Consider the following 19503-nt stretch of genomic DNA (forward strand, 5'->3'; position numbering starts at 1 on the left):
CCACCTTCTCAGTGCATTTGGCCATGTTGCTGCAGACTAACTCCCGGCACAGAGACCCAGCTCTTTTAATTGAGGCAAAGCCACATGACATATTAACCATTTTAAGTGTACAGTTCAGTGGCTTTTAGATAAATTCACAATTTTAGGGGCAAGGGACAACCGTCACCTTTATCTAGTTTCAAAATATTTTCATCACCCCCGGGAAAAACCCCATATCCATTATGCCATCTGCCTCCTTTCCCCCTGCCCCCAGCTCTTGGTAACTACTAATCTGCTTTCTGTCTCTGGAGATTTCTGCTCTGGCTATTTCATATATATGGACTTATAAAATATGTGGTCTTTTGTGTTTGGCTTCTTCCACTTAACATAATGTTCTCTGGGTTCATTCATGTTGTAGCATGTATCAGTACTTCATTTTATGACTAAATAATATTCTATTGTATGGATATACCACATTTTGTTTATCCTTTCATTTGTTGATACATATTTGGGTGTTTGAATACCTGTTCTCAGTTCTTTTGGATATATACCAAGGGGTAGAATTGCTGGTTCATATGGTACTTCTATGTTTAACTTTTTGAGGAACTGCTGAACAGCTGCTGTATCATTTCACCTTCCTGCCAGCAATGTCCAATTTCTCCACATCCTACCCAACACTTGCTATTGTCTATCTTTTTTGTTTTAACCACCTAATTGGTGTAAAATGGTATCTCGTGTTTTTCATTTTCCCATCTTGCAGTTCTTTTTGTCTTTAAATATACCTTTCTAAGGATATAAAGTCAGAGTATGGTATCCAAAAGTACTTGATTTAATTCTCTGTGTAGTTAGAGTATCAGTCCATTACTTTCTGTTCATATTCAGTTTTAGGGTTTACTTTATAAAAACCTCTTAAATTTCATTTGTGTTTTTAAAATATGTAAAACACTAATACTGTTCAAAGTCAAAGTTATATAAAAAAGAATCTTCAGAGAAGCCTTCCTCCCATACCTGCCTGTCCTCCACCACACCCCAGAAATACATTTTCATTAGACTCTGATAAAGCCTTCCTGGGTGGTTTTTTGTTGTTTGTTTGTTTATTTTAAAATAGTCAATATATTATATCTGTGAGCGTATTGTGGGTCTGTATGTGTGTGTGTGTGTGTTGTCACATTTCTCCTTCAATTTTTATGCAAAAGGTGACTAATATACCTTGCGTCACCCTTTGCTTTTTTTCCTGGAAATCGCTATCAGTTCATAGAGATATTCCATATTCTTTTTCACAGCTTTCTACTGCAATTTCTATCTTTAAAATGGGATAATAATATCCATTTTGTAAGGAATTACAATTTCAATAAAATTGAAAGTCCTCATCTGGTCTTCTTTCCCAGTGATTTAAAAACCTACATGCATAAATCATCCAGCACCCACCTTCTTCGTGTCTAGACTTCTTTATTCATCATACTCTTTTCCTCCACTCAACCTCAGTCATCCATTCCCATGGTCATATTCTGTACCAGAACTTCTTCACCTCTGAAACCTTTATTTCAACTCTCAAATTCTCCAACAGTCACATTCTGTTTTTCCAAGTCACTTGCACAGCTATTGCTATTGTTCTACAATGGTGGCCTCATTCAGCCTCAAATCCATTGACAATCCCCCTCCCCCCCATCCAATAGTCCCCTCTCTACATAAGATCTCTCCTTGTCTAGTCACATGTCCACCCTTTACTCACTTCTTTGAATATTCTCTGAATGCTTTTGTACTTCTCACATTATCTTGCATTAAAAAAAAACCCACATTTATAACTACTGCATCATTTCTCTGAACCCTACTGTCGTGGTAAAAATATGTCCACACAGTTTTGACACTCTATTCAAAAGATGAACCAAATTCACCTCTCTTTTAGAAGTGGCTTTTGAGACTAGGTCATAAATGGCATTGTGGCTTCCTCCTTGCTCTCTCAGATCACTCATTCTAGGGGGAGCCAGCTGCCATGTAATGGCAAGGAACTGAGACCTACTGCCAACAGCCATAGGAGTGAGTCACATTGGAAGTGTCCCACCTGACATTGTCACAGCTACCTCATGAAAGACCCTGAGCCAGAACCACCTCACTAAGCTGCTTCCCAATTTTAGAGCTACAACAAATCTGAGATAATACTGTTTTAAGCTGCCATGTTTTTGTATAATTTGTTACATAGTATCAGATAACTAATACACACATCATAATTAAACTTCTAGAGATACACATTGTCTCCACTTACATCCCATTCATTCCTCAACCCATAATGGTCTGGCTTTGCTTTTCACCATACAGAAACTGTTTTTGTCAATTTCACCAAGATATTAAAAATATCAAATTTGATGATTTCTCTCTTTTCTCACTTCTTAGCACCATTTGAAATGCTCTACTTTCCTGTCCTTGAAACACTCTTCTCTTTTGGCTTTCATAACACCATTCCCCTCTTACTTTATAGGTTGCTCCTTTTCTTCCTTCTTTCCTGGGTCCCCACCTCATCCAAAGTAGAAATATAATGTTTCCTTAGGGCCCAGACTTGGACTCTCTTTCCTCTCTCATCTTTCTCATGCATTCCCATGGGCTGACAAACCTTTGGCTAATCACTTCAAATTAATATCTCTACCTCAGACCTGCAGTCATCCTTGATTTCTTCTGTCCTTAACCAGCAGTAACTCTACTTGATTCTATCTTCACCTTATGTCTCAAATTTACTCTCATCCTGTTTCCATTACAAAATACCTAATCGAGCCCATTACAATCTGAAACACTTTTCCAAGTGGGCTCCTCTCTGAGTAATTTCCACTCTCCAATCCATTTTCTCCTGAGTAGCAAACATGCTCAGGTGACACCATCTTCAAGCTTAAAACTGTTCTGTGCTTCCTCACCAAGGCCTGCAAGGCTCTGTCTCCTCTCTTGCTTCCTTCTCCAGTATCATCTTGCACTCCTCTCTTCCCTGAAACTTCAGCCGTGCTAATGTTACATGTGCAGGCCTATCTGTGGGATGTATTGCCAGAATAGGCTTGCTGGGTCAAGGGATAAATGCTTTCATAAATTTGACAGATATTTCCTAACTGTTCACCAAGGGATTGTAACATTTTTACTGACAAGCTTTTTAATTTACCTGGGATTTTCTTCCTCCCATGCTTTACAAATCTAGCTTCTTTTCTTACATTAGGTCTCAGCTTTAGTGTCACATCTTGAGAGAGGCCTTCTCTGCCATCCTACTTTAAGAATGTCTCCCCTATATTTCTTCATGTCGGACTAGTATTTGTTTTCATCTCTTACAATTCCTTGGTGAACACTTAGAAAATATCTGTCAAATTTACAAAAGCATTTACCCTTTGACCCAGCAAGCCTATTTCTGGCAATGTATCCCACAGATATGCTTGCACATGTTCAAAATAAGATATGAACAAGGCTACTTATTGCAGTGCTGCTGTTTCTCCTTCTGGTCCTGCAGTCTAAGTTCTTGTTGAATCAAATTTTAATGTATGTTGGATCCATCTGGAGGAATAATCCAAACTACAGTCAAAGAGGGTCTACAGAATATTCAAGAAGAACCCTCTAGAATTGCATGGAAGATTAATCTGGAAAGGCCTCTCTTGACAAAGTATGGCTTCTTAAGACCCCATCCATTCACTGGGTACTTGTGTAGTGCAGCATCAGCCCTATCAGGCCCTGGAGCTCCTCACTGCCAAAGGCACTCAGCACAGGTGACACTAGCACATTACAGGCTGCACCTGAGTGGGGGCAGGCCTTTCCCATGTGGGCTGCAAAAAGATAACAAACGACCTCTAAGGTTTAGAGTAAAGGGAATGAACCCAGACAAAGCCTAAAGTGAAGAATTTAAAAATAAATGATAATATAATAAAGTATCTTCAATCATTTGCCTGTGAATATACCTCTTCATTTTTTTCCTTTCTTCATGTTTCGCTGGGAGGCAGCAATTACAATAATGGGAAACTTGAACTTTAGTTCATTTGTGACCTGTGTCCAAATGAAGGCTCTGATATTCTTAGTTACATAACCTTAAGCAAGTTATTACATAACCTCTGTAAGCTTCATGTTCCTTATTGTAAAGTGAGGATAATTAAAAATAATGTGATAATGCATGTAAACTGCTTAGCATATGGTACAATGCTTACTATTTCCTCATCCATTCCATTTCTTTTTACTTTCCTTATTTTTTACTTCTCCCAAGCCCATATTTTGTACCCATCCATGTAATCAATATTCACTGAGCAAGTGTTAAGTACAAGGTATTGTGGCTGGCACTAGAAGACCCAGTGATCAGTGGGATGGAATCTCTCCTTAAAAGGAGCCTACAGTCCCATGAGCAGATTCGAATGTAATTAACAGTTAATGTTTGCAGACCCATTACCTGTTACTGACTGTGCCAAGCATGGTGCTGAGCACTTAACATGCATTGTCACATTTTAATTTTAAGCAACCTAGGTGGATCTGCAGCTTAAGAAAGTTGAGTGCCTTATCCAAGCTAGATCCAAACCAAGGCAGCCTGGAGCCATGCCCCACACACAGGCCCTGGCCCCTCAGCTCTGGGATCCCTCCTCCCTTCTCCATATAGCTACTCCTAAATCCTCATGAATTAGGCATCACAGTCCTCCTCTGCTTCCACTCTTTTACAATTAATGATCCTAAAAATAAGTTATCTTCTAGTTGCACATATGCAGGAAAGACTATATGAGTACTTAAAAGCAAAACTCAAATCTTTTTACTCATGTGTATTATATAAATGATTATTTTTGTGACTGTAAAGTGATTGGTGGTGGCATTTCATATTGTTTGAGGGAGAAATAATCTATTGATTTCAGTGGTATTAAGTGTAAAATAGATGGGAACTGGACCAGTGATTTGGTTGTAAAGAAGAGTAAATAGGTCTAAAAACAAAAAACAAACAAAAAAGTTATCAATGAAACTCTAGATTTCAGAGTGTTCTTTTAGTACAGGCCATCTTCCGTAGCTTTAAGAGAGGCAGCCTGGTAGAGAAGCAGCACAGCAAAGGGCATAGACCCCAGAGCTAGGCTGCCTGGCTCTGCCATTTACCAGCCATGCAATCTAGGTCAAGTTACTCAACCACTGTGCTGCAGTTTTCTCATCTGCAAAACTGGGATGTTACCTACCTCGGAGGATGCTCTGAGAACTAAAAGACTTCACATATGTACAGTTCTAAGAACAATGCAGGGCATGCCGTAAGGGTTACATAGATGTTAGGCTTCGTTATGCAGACCGTAATTGTCCACTTACTATACATACAGTAATTATGTACCCCATAGGTCAGGGACTACTGTTTTTTTTTTCTTAATATCCCAGGCCTGGTAAATCCTGGTCTCTCAACCAATAATTTTTCAGTTGAACTCATACTGCCATTTCTCTCTGTTGGTAAATTAAGAGAGATCATGCTGGAAGATGCCACTTAGTTCTGCCCAAACTTCCGGACTCCCCTACTTCAGCTACCACCAGCCGGGCCCCTCTCCTTCAACCTGATCTTCATGATGATAGGGGAAAGTGCATTCCTTGGCCGACAGGAACCGAAGACCTAGAAAAAGAAGGATCCAGAAGTCTTCTCAAAGCCTAACCTCCCAAGGAAACTTTTGACCCGTTTTCCCCACTCTGATCAACTTACCATTTCCTATTCTGTTACTTCCTTCTCCTAATTGTTCCTTATCTCATCAACCAGATGAGATACTGATATTCATAAACTCACCCAGTAAGCAAATTGACCTGGGCACGCACCAGTGGTGTGCACACCGAGGTAGGACGAGGAGGCCCGGAGACGAGGTTCTCTCTGTGTGCTCAAAATCTTGGAAGAGAATGAGATAAAGCTTCGACTATTTTCGCTTCGATTATTCTCTTCCTCCACGCCCCCCAGTGCCTCAGGAGCAATGACTTGTTAGCCCATGACCTTCCTTCCAGAAGAAACCCAAGGTGTCTGGCTCTGAACTCCAGCTGCGCGCCTCCCGCCCCTTCAGGTCCCACCTCTCGAGGAGAGGAGCTGGGACAGGCTTCCGCGGTGCTGAGAAGCGCACGTCCTGCACAGTCCGCCAACTCGTGTGTCAAAAGCCGCTGGAAGAACTGCTGATCTAACCCGCGGCTACCGGCTCCCTTTCCCCTCCCTGCAGGTTCAGCCTGGACGGAAAGAAAGAAAGAAAGGAGAAAAAAAAAAAAAAAAGCCAGAGAGTAAAAGCGTCTTTGAGCTCCACACGTAAAAGTGGCCTTGGCCGTCGCAGGGTGGCCTTGCCGCGCTGGCGGCGGGGCTGGGGCGGGAGAACCCGAGCACCGCAGCCGCACCTGGGCGGCGCCGAGTCCCGCCGGCGGGGCTGGACGCGCTGCGGCCCGCGCCCAACCAGCGGGCGGGGCGGCGCCCGGAGCCGGGCCCGGGGCCCTGCGGGAGAGCGCGGCGCCCGCTCGCAGCCCAGGGCACCCGGGACCATGGGGAAGCTGGTGGCGCTCACCCTGCTGGGTGCAGGCCTGGCCCTAGTCGGGGAGAGGTTACTGGCGTTTAGGTGAGTTTACACCTTGGTGAAGGGTGCTCCCTCTCTCTCCTTTTCCAAGTTAAGCCAAGGGCTGCCCGGTGACCCCTTTCTAGAGGGAAAGAGGGACAGTGTCGGCACCTCATTCCTCTCTCCACCCAGCAAAGTATCCCTTGAAAAGTATCTTATGTGGAAGTGGCTGTTTCCTTTCCTAAGAGTTTAGGGTGGTAATGCTCCCAGGTAATTTCTGAAAGCCCTGTCCCCTTTCCCAGGTCGCCCTCCAGCATTCTGCTTGCGCAGACACCAACTCCTGTGGAAGTGCCAGACCTGGGGGAGGGGAGACTAGGCTGCCAGCTGGGCTTCTGCCTGTCTCAGACACTGACAGAACTTGGTTAACCCTTAAGGATTATTGAGTTGAGAATAAAAGAGCAAGGCAGATAGTAGAGAGATTAGCTGAAACTTGCAGGTGGTAACTGCTATTTTCTAAGAATCCATCTGATGGTGATAGCCATCGCAGACATATCTCAAGAAAAGCCAATACTGGGCTAGAAAGAAGGAAGATTAGATATGATAGGTAGCCCTGAGGAGATCTAGAGCCTCTGCTTGCGTTCAGTTGTCTTTGTGTTTTTATTTATTTCCCTAAGTGGAAGCTGTTCTGGGACATTACAATCTCTAATTTCTTGAGGTGCCTGATGCCTTTCGGTAAAACTTTCTAATCCAGTTTGAGAGTATTTATTGTTACATTTGCTCCCAGTGCACCTGAGTGAGAAAATCATAAGAAAAAAATGTCATAAAGTAGTTTTAAGGAGGGTTTTTTTTAAGTGACAGTAAGATAAGTCTTAGTGTAGAGTCTTCCTGAATATAGTTTTACAAAAACGTAAATTACCCCAGTATTTAGTGTTCTGTGGAAACAAGAACACTATCTTGAAAAATAATTTGACCAATTGCTTAAATTATGGTCAATTTAATGAATTTATATGAGTGCAAAGAAAGTATGAAATTGAAAAGAGAGAGAAGGAGAGCAAAAGCTACAGGATTTAGCAGTTAGGGAACCCTGTTGATTTTTGATAAAATAGTTTGGGGAATGGGTGCAAAAGGCAAGATATAGAGGATTAAGGAGGAAACAGGCAGATTTATAATAGGTGATACTTTGGCAAAATTAAAGAATGCTATTTCGTATGTTTATATTAATAATATTGTTCAATTACTCACACTTAAATAATCTATTTGGGCAGCAAAATGTTTCCCATGTTTCCCATGAGTTTTGCAGCAATAAATATGTGAGGTTGAGTAATCAAGGCACATAAGCCACATAATGTCCGCATTTACCAGTAAATAAAAGGAGGCACCAAAAATTTCCTTGTTATGTTATACATAAATTTTAATAGAGTTAACCAATCTGAAGGTGTTTAAAGGCCGTATTTAGGTATTGATTTTGGATGCCATGCAGTGACCTCCAGTGTAGGTTTTTATCTTCTACAGGCAGAGAACTAATGTATCAAGAGAAGTGGAACCAGTAGAACTCCAGAAATGTCACCTTATTGAGGGAATTGGTATGTATATGATGGTCCCAAGAGAGGCTGGCATAATTTCTTGGTCACACTCTTCCTGACTGCCAACTAATTCTTGTTTTTAATTAGAAAAGTTGTGGATTAACAGAACAACCATGTATGAAATACAGAATTTCCCTATACCGTCATATCACTAACACCTTGTATTGGTGTGGCATATTTGTTAGAATAGATGAAAACACATTTTAAAAAATTGTACTAATAATAAAAATCCGTGGGTTGACTTAGGCTTCATTGTTTGTGTTGTGCAATTCCATGGATTTTTTAAAAATTTATTTTAGTAACTGATATGTAATCCAAACTTTTCCACTTTGACCACATTCAAACATATAATTCAGTGCTATTAATTACATTAACAATATTGTGCTGTCATCACCACCAGTCAATACCAAAATACTTTTATGATCCCAGATAGAAACTTTTAGGCCTTAGTTCCTTATTCCCTACCCACACCCCATCCCCTGGTATTCTATATTCAAGATTCTGACTCTATGAATTTGCTTTCTTTATACCATAACCATCATATCATACAATATGTGTCCTTTTGTGTCTGGGTTATTTCACTCAACATGTCTTCAGGGTTCATCCATGTTATCTGTTTTAGTTTCCTTGGCTGCTCAAAGCAGATTACCATGAAATAGGTTCAGCTTAAAGAATGGGAATTCATTCTCTTACAGTTTTGCCATCTTTGGCAATTATGAATAATGCCAATATGGACAGCAGTGTGCACATATATGTTAAAATCTCTGTTTTCAATTCTTTTGGGTATATATATATATATACCTAGAAGTGGAGTTGCTGGATCATTTGGTAATTCTATATTAAACTTCTGCTAAACCATCTTCCACAACATCTGCATCATTTTGCCTTTCTCCCAGCAAAAAATGAGTGTTCCTATTTCTCCACATCACTTCCAACACTTGAGATTTTCAATTTCTTTCATAGAGCCATTCTACTGGGTGTAAAATGGTATTTCATTGTGATTTCAATTTGCATTTACCTAATGGCTAATGAGGCTAATCCTTTTTGGTCATTTGTATCTTCTTTGGAGAGAAGTTTTTTGAAGTCTTTTGCCCATTTTTAAATTGGGTTGTTTGTCTTTTTGTTGTTGAAATGTAGGATTCCTTTATATATCCTGGATATTAAACACTTATCAGATAGATGGTTTCCAAATATTGTCTACCATTTTGTAGGTTATTTTTTTACTTTCATGATAAAGTCCTTTGATGCACAAAAGTTTTTGTTTTTGTTTTGATGAGGTCCCATTTATCTTTTTTTCTTTTTGTGTTGGTGCTTTGGGTGGGAAGTTTAAGAAATCATTGTCCTAAATTTTATTTTAGGAGTTTTATAGCTCTGGCTCTTATATTTAGGTGTTTGATCCATTTTGAGTTGATTTTTGTATATGGTGTGAAGTAGGAGTCCACCTTCATTCTTTTGCAAATGGAAATCCAGTTTTACCATTACCATTTGTTGAAGAGACTGTTCTTTCCCAATTGAATGGTCATTGCCCTTTTATCAAAAATCAGTTGGCCGTAAATATGAGTTGATATCTTAGGTCTCAATTCAATTCCATTGATCTATAAGTCTGTTCTTATGCCACTACTAAGATGTTTTGATTGCTATGGCTTGTATTAAATTTCAAGATCAGGACATGAGCAATGTCCAATTTCAGTTCTTTGTCAAAATGACTTTAGCAGTTTAGACCCCTTACCCTACTACAGAGATCTGATGATTGGCTTTTCCATTTCTGCAAAGAAGGTTGTTGGAATTTTTATTGAGATTGCATTGAATCTGTCAATCGCTTTGGGTGGAATGGACGTCTTAAACAATATTTAGTCTTCCATGAACATGGAATGTCTGTCCACTTATTTAAGTCTTCTTTGATTTCTCTAGCAATGTTTCATAGTTTTCTATATTCAAGTTCTTTACACCCTTATTTAGATTTATTATTAGATATTTGATTCTTTTAGTTGCTATTGTAAATGGGTTTTTTTCTTGATTTCTTCTTCTGATTGTTCATTACTAGTGTGAAGGAACACTGCTGACTTTTAAGGCATGGCTCTTCTACCCCACCACTTTGCCGAATTCATTTATTAGCTGTATTAGTCAGCCAAAGGGGTGCTGATGCAAAATACCAGAAATCAGTTGGTTTTTATAAAGGGTATTTATCTGGGGTAGGAGCTTACAGATACCAGGCCATAAAGCTTAAGTTACTTCCCTTACCAAAGTCTATTTCCACATTTTGGAGCAAAATTGCTGCTGACATCTGACAGAATTCAGTCTTCCTGGGTTCCTCTCTTCCCAGGTCTTCTTCTCTCTGGGCTTAGGGTTCCTTTCTTCCCAGGGTTCCAGCTTCAGCATCAAACTCCAACATCAAAACTCCAACATTAAGAACCCTTAACTCTGTCCTTTGCCATGCCTTTTATCTGTGAGTCCCCACCCTTGTTCCACCCTACTGGAACAAGAGTTTACATAACTACTTAATTAAGTAAACCTATGAACCCAATAAAATTTAATATGCCCAGAGGAAAAGATCAGTTTGCAAACATAATCCAATATCTCTTTTTTGGAATTCATCAATAATATCAAACTGCTACATTAGCTTTAGGATCTTGGTTGTGAAATTTTTAGGATTTTCTCTGTATAGGATCATGTCATCTGCAACTTGGGAAAGTTTTATTTCTTCCTTTCCAACTTGGATGCAGTTTATTTCTTTTCCTCACCTAATTGCTCTGCCTAGAACTATCAGTGCAATGTTGACAAACAGCGGTGAGAGTGGACATCCTTTTCTTGTTCCTGATCTTAGAGGGAAAGCCTTCAGTCTTTCACCAGTAAGTATGATGTTAGCTGTAGGTTGTTCATATATGCTGTTTATCATGTTGAGGCAGTTTCCTTCTATTCCTAGTTTTCTAAGTGTTTTTATCAAGAAAAGGTCTGGGTTTTGTCACATACCTTTTCTAGGTCAATTGAGATCATCATTTTTCCCCTTCATTCTGTTAAAGTGGTGTACTATATTACTTCTTTTTCTTGTGTTAATTCACCCTTTCATAGCTGTGATAAACCCCATTTAATCATGGTATGATCTGTTGGATTTGGTTTGCCTTTATTTTGTTGAAGATTTTTGCAGCTATATTCATGACATGTTAGTTTGTAATTCTCTTTTCTTGTCATATCATTATCTAGTTTTAGTATGAGAATGTTGTTGACCTTGTAGAAAGAATTAAAGAGTGTTCCCTCTTCTTCAATTTTTTGGAAGAACTTGAGCAGGATTGGTGTTAATTCTTTTGGAAAGTATGATAAAATTTCTCTGTGAACTCATCTGGTCCTGGACTTTTATTTGCTTGGTTTTTTTTTTTTTTTTTTAAATTACTGATTCAGTCTCTTTAGTAGTTACTGGTTTGTTGAGATCTTTTATTTCTTCATGAATCAGTGTAGGTAGTTTGTATGTTTCTAGAAATTTGTCCATTTCATCCAGGTTATCCAATTTGTTAGTGTATAGTTATTCATAGTATGCTCTTAGAGTCCTTTCTATTTCAGTGGGCTCAATTATAATGTTCCCCTTTTAATTTCTGGTTTTAGTTATAGCTAAAAGTTTATCAATTTTATTTATCTTTTCAAAGAACCAACTTTTTTATTTTCTATCTCTATTTTTTCAGCCTCTATTTTGTTTATCTCTTCTCTAATCTTTATATTCTTCTTCTACTCACTTTGGGTTTACTTTGCTCTTCTTTTTCTGGTTCTTCCAATTTTCAGATTAGGTCTCTGATTAGAAATCTTTCTTTTTTTTTAATGTAACAATTTAGCACTTTAATTTCCTTCCAGCATTATGTTTGCTCCATCCCATAAGGTTTGGTATGTTGTATTTTATTTTCATTTACCTCAACATATTTCCTGGTTTCCCTTGTGATTTCTTCTTTAGCCAACTGGTTACTTAAGAATACATTGTTCAGTTTCCACATACTTATGAATTTTTAATTTTCCCCTATTACTGATTTCTAGTTTCATTCCATTGTGGTCAGAGAAGTTACAGTGTATAATTTCAATACTTTTTAACTCATTGAGACTTGTATTGTGACCTAAGATATGGTCTATCCTGGAGAATGATCCATGTTCACTAAAAGAGAATGTGTGTTCTGTTGTTGAGTAGTGTTATATATATGTTTGTCATATATAGTTGGTTTAGAGGATCACTCAACTCTTGTATTTCCTTATTAACCTTCTATCAAGTTGTTCTATCCATTATTGAGAGTGGTATATTGAAGTCTCCTACTATTAATGTAGAATCATCAATTTTTACCTTCACATTTGTATTTGCTTCATGTACTTTGGGGATCTGTTATTACGTGCATGTAAGTTTATCATTGTTACATCTCCTTGTTGAATTGAACCCTTTATCAGTATATAATGACCATCTCTGTCCCTTGTAACTGTTTTTGACTTAGACTATTTTATCTGATATTAGTATAGCCACTACAGGACTTCTTTTATTACTACTTGCATAGTATATTTTTTCCATCCTTTTACTTTCAACCTAGTTATGATTTTTAGTTTAAGGTCAATCTCTTTTAGACAGCACATAATTACATCATGTGTTTTTATCCTTTCTGTCATTCTTTGCCTTTTGACTGGAGAGTTTAATCCACTTATGTATAATGTCACTACTGATAATACAGGACTTTCTTCTGCCATTGCTGTTTAGTCTTTGTAAGTCTTTGTAAGTCTACCTGTTTTGCCCCTCTGTTCTTCTGTTAATGCCTATTTTTATATTTATTTCATTTTTTGTATTTACCAAATTGACCCCCTTCTCATGTCTCTCAGGATGTATTTTTCATATATTTTCCTTGTGGTCACCATGACCCTCCAAGTTAACATTCTAAATATATAGAATCATATCTGATTTGATACCATCTTAACTTCAATAGCATGCTCCTACACTGGTCTTTTTTTTTTTTTTTTTTGTCTTTATTTATTTTTTTAATGTTACATTCAAAAAATATGAGGTCCCCATATATCCCCTATCCGCTTCACCCCATTCCTCCCCCCATAACAACAACCTCCTCCATCATCATGAGACATTCATTGCACTTGGTGAATACATCTCTGAGCACCACTGCACCTCATGGTCAATGGTCCACACCATAGCCCACACTCTCCCACAGTCCATCCAGTGGGCCATGGGAGGACATACAGTGTCTGGTAACTGTCCCCACAGCACTACCCAGGACAACTCCAAGTCCCTAAAATGCCCCCACATCACATCTCTTCCTCCCACTCCCTACCCCCAGCAGCCACCATGGCCTCTTTCTCCACACCAATGCCATATTTTCTTCGATTACTAATCACAATAGTTCATGAATAGAATATCAGTAAGTTCACTCTAATCCGTACTCTATTCATCCATCCTGTGGACCCTGGAATGGTTGTGTCCACTCCACATCTATATCAAAGGGGGGCTTAGATTCCACATGGATGCCGGATGCAATCCTCCTGCTTTCAGTTGTAGGCACTCTTGGCTCCCTGGTGTGGTGGTTGACCTTCTTCACTTCCATGTTTGCTGAGTGGGGTAAGTCCAATAAACCAGAGTGTAGGAGTTGCAAATCTGTTGAGGCTCAGGGCATGGCTATCACATGGTCAGTCCAGAGATTCAGGTCCCCTGGGTATACACTAAACCCCAGTGCCAACTACAGATCCACCTACACTGTTCTTATACTGTTGCACACTGAACGTTTTAGCTTCCTACTCCACCATCTTCATATCCTTTCTAAGTAATTTATTTCCTGAGATATCTGTTTCTTGAGTTTGTGTCCAGCTGGCAATATGATAGATTTTCTTGAGTGTCAGCTCTCCTATTAGGAAGGCCTGCCCATGCAGAATTCAAAGTGCAGGATCCTCCCTGTCTTTTCTTGGTCTGTGTCTTGCTGAGGGCTTGTGCTTGCTAATGGCTTCTGAGGTCCCCTAAGTTTGGATGACCCCTCTATTTCCCAGGATACAGACTTTCTCCCTCTCTTGTTGTTCCCCTGCTGGACTTAAACAAGGCAAGCCTTTGACCTAGGCCATCCACCTCATTGGTTTCTTATGCTCCTCTCCGTGTCAAAAGGCTTTTGCCTGGAGGGCAAATTCAGGGAGCAGTGCATGTCTGAGAAGAGTTTCCCAAGTCATTCTTTCCCAGTCAGAACAAAACCAGATACCCACAAAGTGCTGACCAGCTCCAAACTAACCTCAAGAGGGGATGAAAGTGGGGACAGGAAAGGTGCCAGGAGCTTCTGCCATGGCTTCTCAGAGCTACACTTTCTTGATTTGTCCAGCAAATGTAGCCCTCTAACTGTCCCTTGAAGTTCTAGTGAAGTGTACTATCTTTAGGTCTCCTCTACCACCTTTGTCTGGGGTGGGTTGGATCAATGGCTGCCCTCAGAGCCCAGCCTCCAGTAATCTGAAGTCACTAATCAAAAGCTGTGATCCACAGTTGGCCCATGCCCATCCCAGATCTTGGGGAAATGGATTTTTATATCCCTTTCTGGAACCTGCATGCTATACCAAGGGCTTTACTCCACTACAGCCTACAACCACAGTGGGGAGAGCAATTACTGTATTTACTGTAATTTACATCTTCTCACTTTTCCCTGTATGCTGTACAGTGTTCTTCTGTACTCTGGAATTTTAAAAGATTGATTCAGACGGTTTCTGCCTGTTTAATAGTTGTTCTGGTGGAGGGACTGATTCCTAGAGTTTCCTACTCTTCCATCTTCCCACAATCTCTGGCAAGTAATTTAATTTCCCTTATTCCCTACAACTTCTGAATGGACCTTCTGCCTCAACCACTTTACTCAAGCCACCCTATCCAAGGTGTCCAGGAATTTCCTAAATTATAAAATCTACAGCTGTTTTCTTGGACTTTTTCCTTTTTCATACCTCTCCGCCTTTTGAAGAATGTCGTCCACTACCCCTTGGGTCATTCACTTCCTGAACTCTCCTCCTTTCCCTCAGTGATAGTTCACTCACTCTCCTGTGTTCTTCTGTTGCCTGTCTTATTTTTCTTTCCTTCCTCCTCCCTTCCCCCTCCCTTTCCCTAGAGACAGTCCTCGCTTCAAGTTTTAATTTATTCAAAATTTATCTTCAAGTAGTAACAGGAATATTAATCTAAATTCCATAGCCTGAGTCCTAACCTCTCAAGATGCATGCCTTCTTTTCAGTCTTAACAGGTAGCTCCACCTCAAACTCAACCTAATCTGAAATCTACTTCACATTTCTGTCATTTTTTCTCTGATTCTCCCACATACAACTGGCTCTTTTTCTAGACTTCTTCTATCTATGGTACCATCTTTCACAAGAGACTCAATTCAAAGCCCAGGAACCATTTCTTTCGCCCTTTGTCCCTCATACTATTGCATGAGACACACTGGCACCAGTTTCCTGCTCCATGTCCTCACACTTGACAGATCTTACCTACTTGTTAATGCTGTACACGCTTATTATGGCTCCATGCCTCCAATTATTTCTGATCCTGCTTCTAGAAAAAAATCAGATTCTGTTCACTGTTATGGGAATGCATTCTTTCACTTTCTCACATTTATTCCTGAAATTCTTTTCACTCATTCTTCCATCTTTGCTTGCTGAAATCAGCTGCAAACTCCTCTTCTTCCTCAGCATTCTGAAACCATGATTCACTTACGACACTTCCACCCTGCTCTATTTTATAACTACTGATGTCCTCTCTTTCTCTCCCTATCAGTTGCAAACAACCCCCTAGGGTCAAAGATTGTGACTTATTTATCTATGCGTAACAGGATAGTTTATATAAATTTATATTTACTTTTCTTGCTATAAAAGAAACAGATTGAATAAGAGCCCTTTTTAATATTGGTTTTCTGTCTTTTTTTCTCTCAATTTCTAAAAAAGAGTAACCTGAACCTTATGCTTTCTGGTCTTGGGGAGATTTGTGCTATGGGTTGGAAAGCAGAATTAGGTGAAGACAATCCCCTTCCTGATTTTTGTTTTCAAAAGCCTGAGCTCCTCCAAGTGTCGGCAGGGACACTTGCCAACTGCTGACAGCGTTCTGTGGGAGGAACAGGTCCTCAGAAGGAAAGGCTTCAAGGTAACTTTAAGGAGGCTGGACTCTGCACTGTATCTCCCTGTCTGAACAAAGAGACCTTGTGCCCAAGTAGAGCATAAAAGTGGCAGAACTGCCTAAATTAAAAAGTGTGGCAGTGAGTAACTCAGTGTGACTAGTGTACAATGAAGACTAGATGGTCTTCCCAAAATATTTGCTTAGTTTTAAAACCCACCACCTATGACCATTGCACAAACCTAGCAAAGAGATTCAGTGAATCAGATTGTGAATTTCCCATCAGCTAGGGGGGGACAGGGGATGAAGGTCAGATGTAATCTGATTTTTAAAAATAAGGAAATGTGACACTAATTCATTTGTTTACTATTTTGTGGAGTAATGTTTATACTCACAATATGTTATCTCTAAAAGATATGGGCCTTGAAAGTAATTTAGTGCAGTATTTAGACTAGATTTGCCTCCCTGATGATTGCTAAGGTATGGTACAACTCTCAAATTGTACACTTCAACTAGATTTTTTTTATTTAAAAATTTTTACTGAAGTATATCATTCATACATGAACATACATAAACAATAAGTGTGTAGTAAAAATTGTGAACTTACAAAATAATATGTATAACATCATGCAGGACTCCCATATATCACCCCACCACCAACACACCTTGTATTGCTGTGAAGCATTTGTTACAAATTATGAAAGAGTATTATCAAAAAATTACTACTAACTGTAATCCATATCTTACATTTGGTGTGTATTTCTTCCCACCCATCCTTTTATTAACAACACCCTCTATTAGTACTATATATTTGCTATAGTTCATGAGAGAATGTTCTCATACTTGTTCTGTTAACCACAGACCATCTTCTAACAAAGGATTCACTGCGTTATACAGTTCCATGCCTTGCATGATCCTTTTAAAGTATACACAGTGGCTCTCATTCTCTTCACAGAGTTGTGCTGAAACTACAGCTAATACTGTAAGGCACAAGATGAAGTTCTGATTATCCATATACTTTTGAATAGAATGACTTAAATGATTGGAACCTGGCTGGAAGCAAAAGGGAAAAAATCCCTATTATATCTCTTGACATATTTACATTTTATTGTTGAGGACCTAAACAAATTAGAATGATTATGTATCATTTTTGAATGGGATAATACTGATATTTATCTGAAAACAATTAATTGCTGCTTTATTACATAGCCTTAATGTGTATGAAGCACTCTGTTAAGTCCTTTACAGAGGAATGATCAAACGAATCAGCAAGGTGGGTACTGCTATCTGCTTCACAGAGTAGGAAGCTGCTATGCAGAAGAATTAAGTTCCTTACCCAAGTAACTTACCCAGAATTAGTGGGTGATGAGCCTAGATTATGAACCCGGGGTAGTTTTCTCTTATGCTCTTGTACTTTCTGTTGTCTAACACTGCCTTTCTTATACACTGACAATACATTTTTAGTATGGAAGCTTCAGGAAACAAGTACTTCCACAGAAAACAGAAAATATGAGTCACAAAAATGCAGAAACATTAATAGAGGCTGAACAAACCCTAAACAAGGTAGAATAAATATTTTAGTAAAGATCCCCATTAAAACAGTTATGAGATCCAAATATTGGCTGAATGAGAGACTTTGTGAAGCAATGGAGAACTATGAAAGGATTTAGCAGGGAGGTGGTAGGGGGTAACAGAGCTGGTGAAATTTTTTTTTTAGGAGGTACTGGAGATTGAACCCGGGACCTCATATTTGGAAGCTGGCACTTAACCACTATGCCACATCAGTTCCCCTGAGTTTTTTTTTCATTTGTGTTGCTTGTTTGTGTTTTGTTTTTTCAGGAGACACCAGAAACTGAAACCAGGGGCTTCACATGTGGGAGGTGGGTTCTTAACAGCTTGAGCCATATACATTCCCCAGGTGAAAATTTGATTTGTGTCTTCTTAGAGACCCGGACTTTTGGGGTTAACTTTTCTGGTAGGGAAAAACTGTTCCTTTGTTTCCTTTGCCCAGTATTCATTTTGAGAAGAAGATTTGAAAAGTGGCATATTTCTCCCTCCAGAAATCAAATCTTACAAATCTTTCTATATTGTCATGTTTTTTTCAAGGTTTTGAGGGTCAAGGATAGATTTTTTTGTTTGTTTGCTGTTGTTTTTTTTTCAAGGTTAGTTTTAACCAGGGAGGTACTTGCCTGGCCTTGACATTTAATCAAAGCTGCACTTGAAATATGGAGCCTTATTAGGGCATTTCCCTGCAGGATTATCAAGTCAGCAACCTTGTATCTTCCCTAAACCTACCGTTTCTTCCCTTCCTGTAACTTTCCCTCTCTATAAGATATGCTTCTACCCCATTGTAGGATCTGTTTATTTCCTTAACTGGCTGTCAGAACCTTCTCTCTAAGATGTGAAGTGATAGAGTCACTGATAGTGACTGTTTCTCACTGTGCCTGTGAAATCCTTCTGTAGAGGAATGATCAAAGGCCAAATAAATGAAGTTATGCCGAGTAGTAAGGGTTGACAGTGAAAAAGCAGTAGATGATTTTAGACCTAGTAGTGATAGCTGTACACTGGCTAATGAGTATGTGGGGAACACTCATGGGAGGTGTCTGGGGCTCTTACTCCCCAGGAGCTGCTGTTGCTAAGATGCACTGGCCCTGTCAAGCAGCTGCTAAGGAGGGGTGGGAATAGTGTGCAATCAGCAGGCAATTATTTTCCTTTTCTGAATGCAAAGCACTAGCTTCCCTATGCTCTGATGGAATGAGTAGATAAAGACAGGCACAACACCTTTGAAAACATGCCCACTTTGGTTGTAGGTGAATTAACTGAGGTAGGTTTATGCTGCCATAGGAAATATGAGAAATGGTGTTGGAAGAGAAAAGGAACTGAACCAGAGATCATGCAATTCAGGATGTGTACACTTCCTAAGAACAAGGAGGTTCACTTATGTAAACCTCTTAAGTGCTGTTATCAAGCTCAAGAAATACAACACTGACATAAAGCTTACAGTCTATATTCCAATTTTTTTCATATATCCCAATAATGTTCCTTGCACCTTTTCTCTTCCCTTGCTAAATCCCATCCAAGATCATATATTGCACTTATCATTGCCTTTCTCAGTGCTTGCTTGCTTTTCTCTTTTTTCTCTCTCCATCTCTCTTTCTTTCTCTCACTTTCTTTTTCTTTTCCTTTTCCTTTCCTTTCCCTTTCCCCTTTTCTTTCCTTGGGACACATGTACAACATAAACTCTCCAATCTCAGCCACTCCCAAGCATACCATTTAACAGAATTAATCACATCCATAATGTTGCAATACCCTCACCACCTTCCATTACTGAAAGTTTCCCATCCCCTTAACAGAAACCATGCATTCATTATGCATTAACTCC

General features: G+C 39.3%; 1 protein-coding gene and 1 long non-coding RNA gene across 2 annotated transcripts in view; one reads left to right on the top strand and one right to left on the bottom strand.

Annotated features, from left to right (window-relative positions):
* Positions 1-742: 742 nt before the first annotated feature.
* LOC131278497 (uncharacterized) lies at positions 743-6279 on the bottom strand. The gene is made up of 2 exons (XR_009185817.2): positions 5642-6279; positions 743-5554 (listed from the first exon to the last, which is right to left on the bottom strand). It is a non-coding gene; the product is annotated as an uncharacterized lncRNA (long non-coding RNA).
* Positions 6280-6364: 85 nt separating this feature from the next.
* Positions 6365-19503, top strand: part of PON3 (paraoxonase 3) — a 37633-nt gene continuing 24494 nt past the window's right edge. The window contains exons 1-2 of the mRNA XM_058296963.2: positions 6365-6521; positions 7971-8041. Of these exons, the coding sequence (XP_058152946.1) occupies positions 6448-6521; positions 7971-8041 (145 nt within the window). The 5' untranslated portion in view covers positions 6365-6447. The remainder of the gene's footprint in view (positions 6522-7970; positions 8042-19503) is intronic.

This window comes from Dasypus novemcinctus, chromosome 5 (assembly GCF_030445035.2).
Source record: "Dasypus novemcinctus isolate mDasNov1 chromosome 5, mDasNov1.1.hap2, whole genome shotgun sequence".
NCBI lineage: Eukaryota > Metazoa > Chordata > Mammalia > Cingulata > Dasypodidae > Dasypus > Dasypus novemcinctus.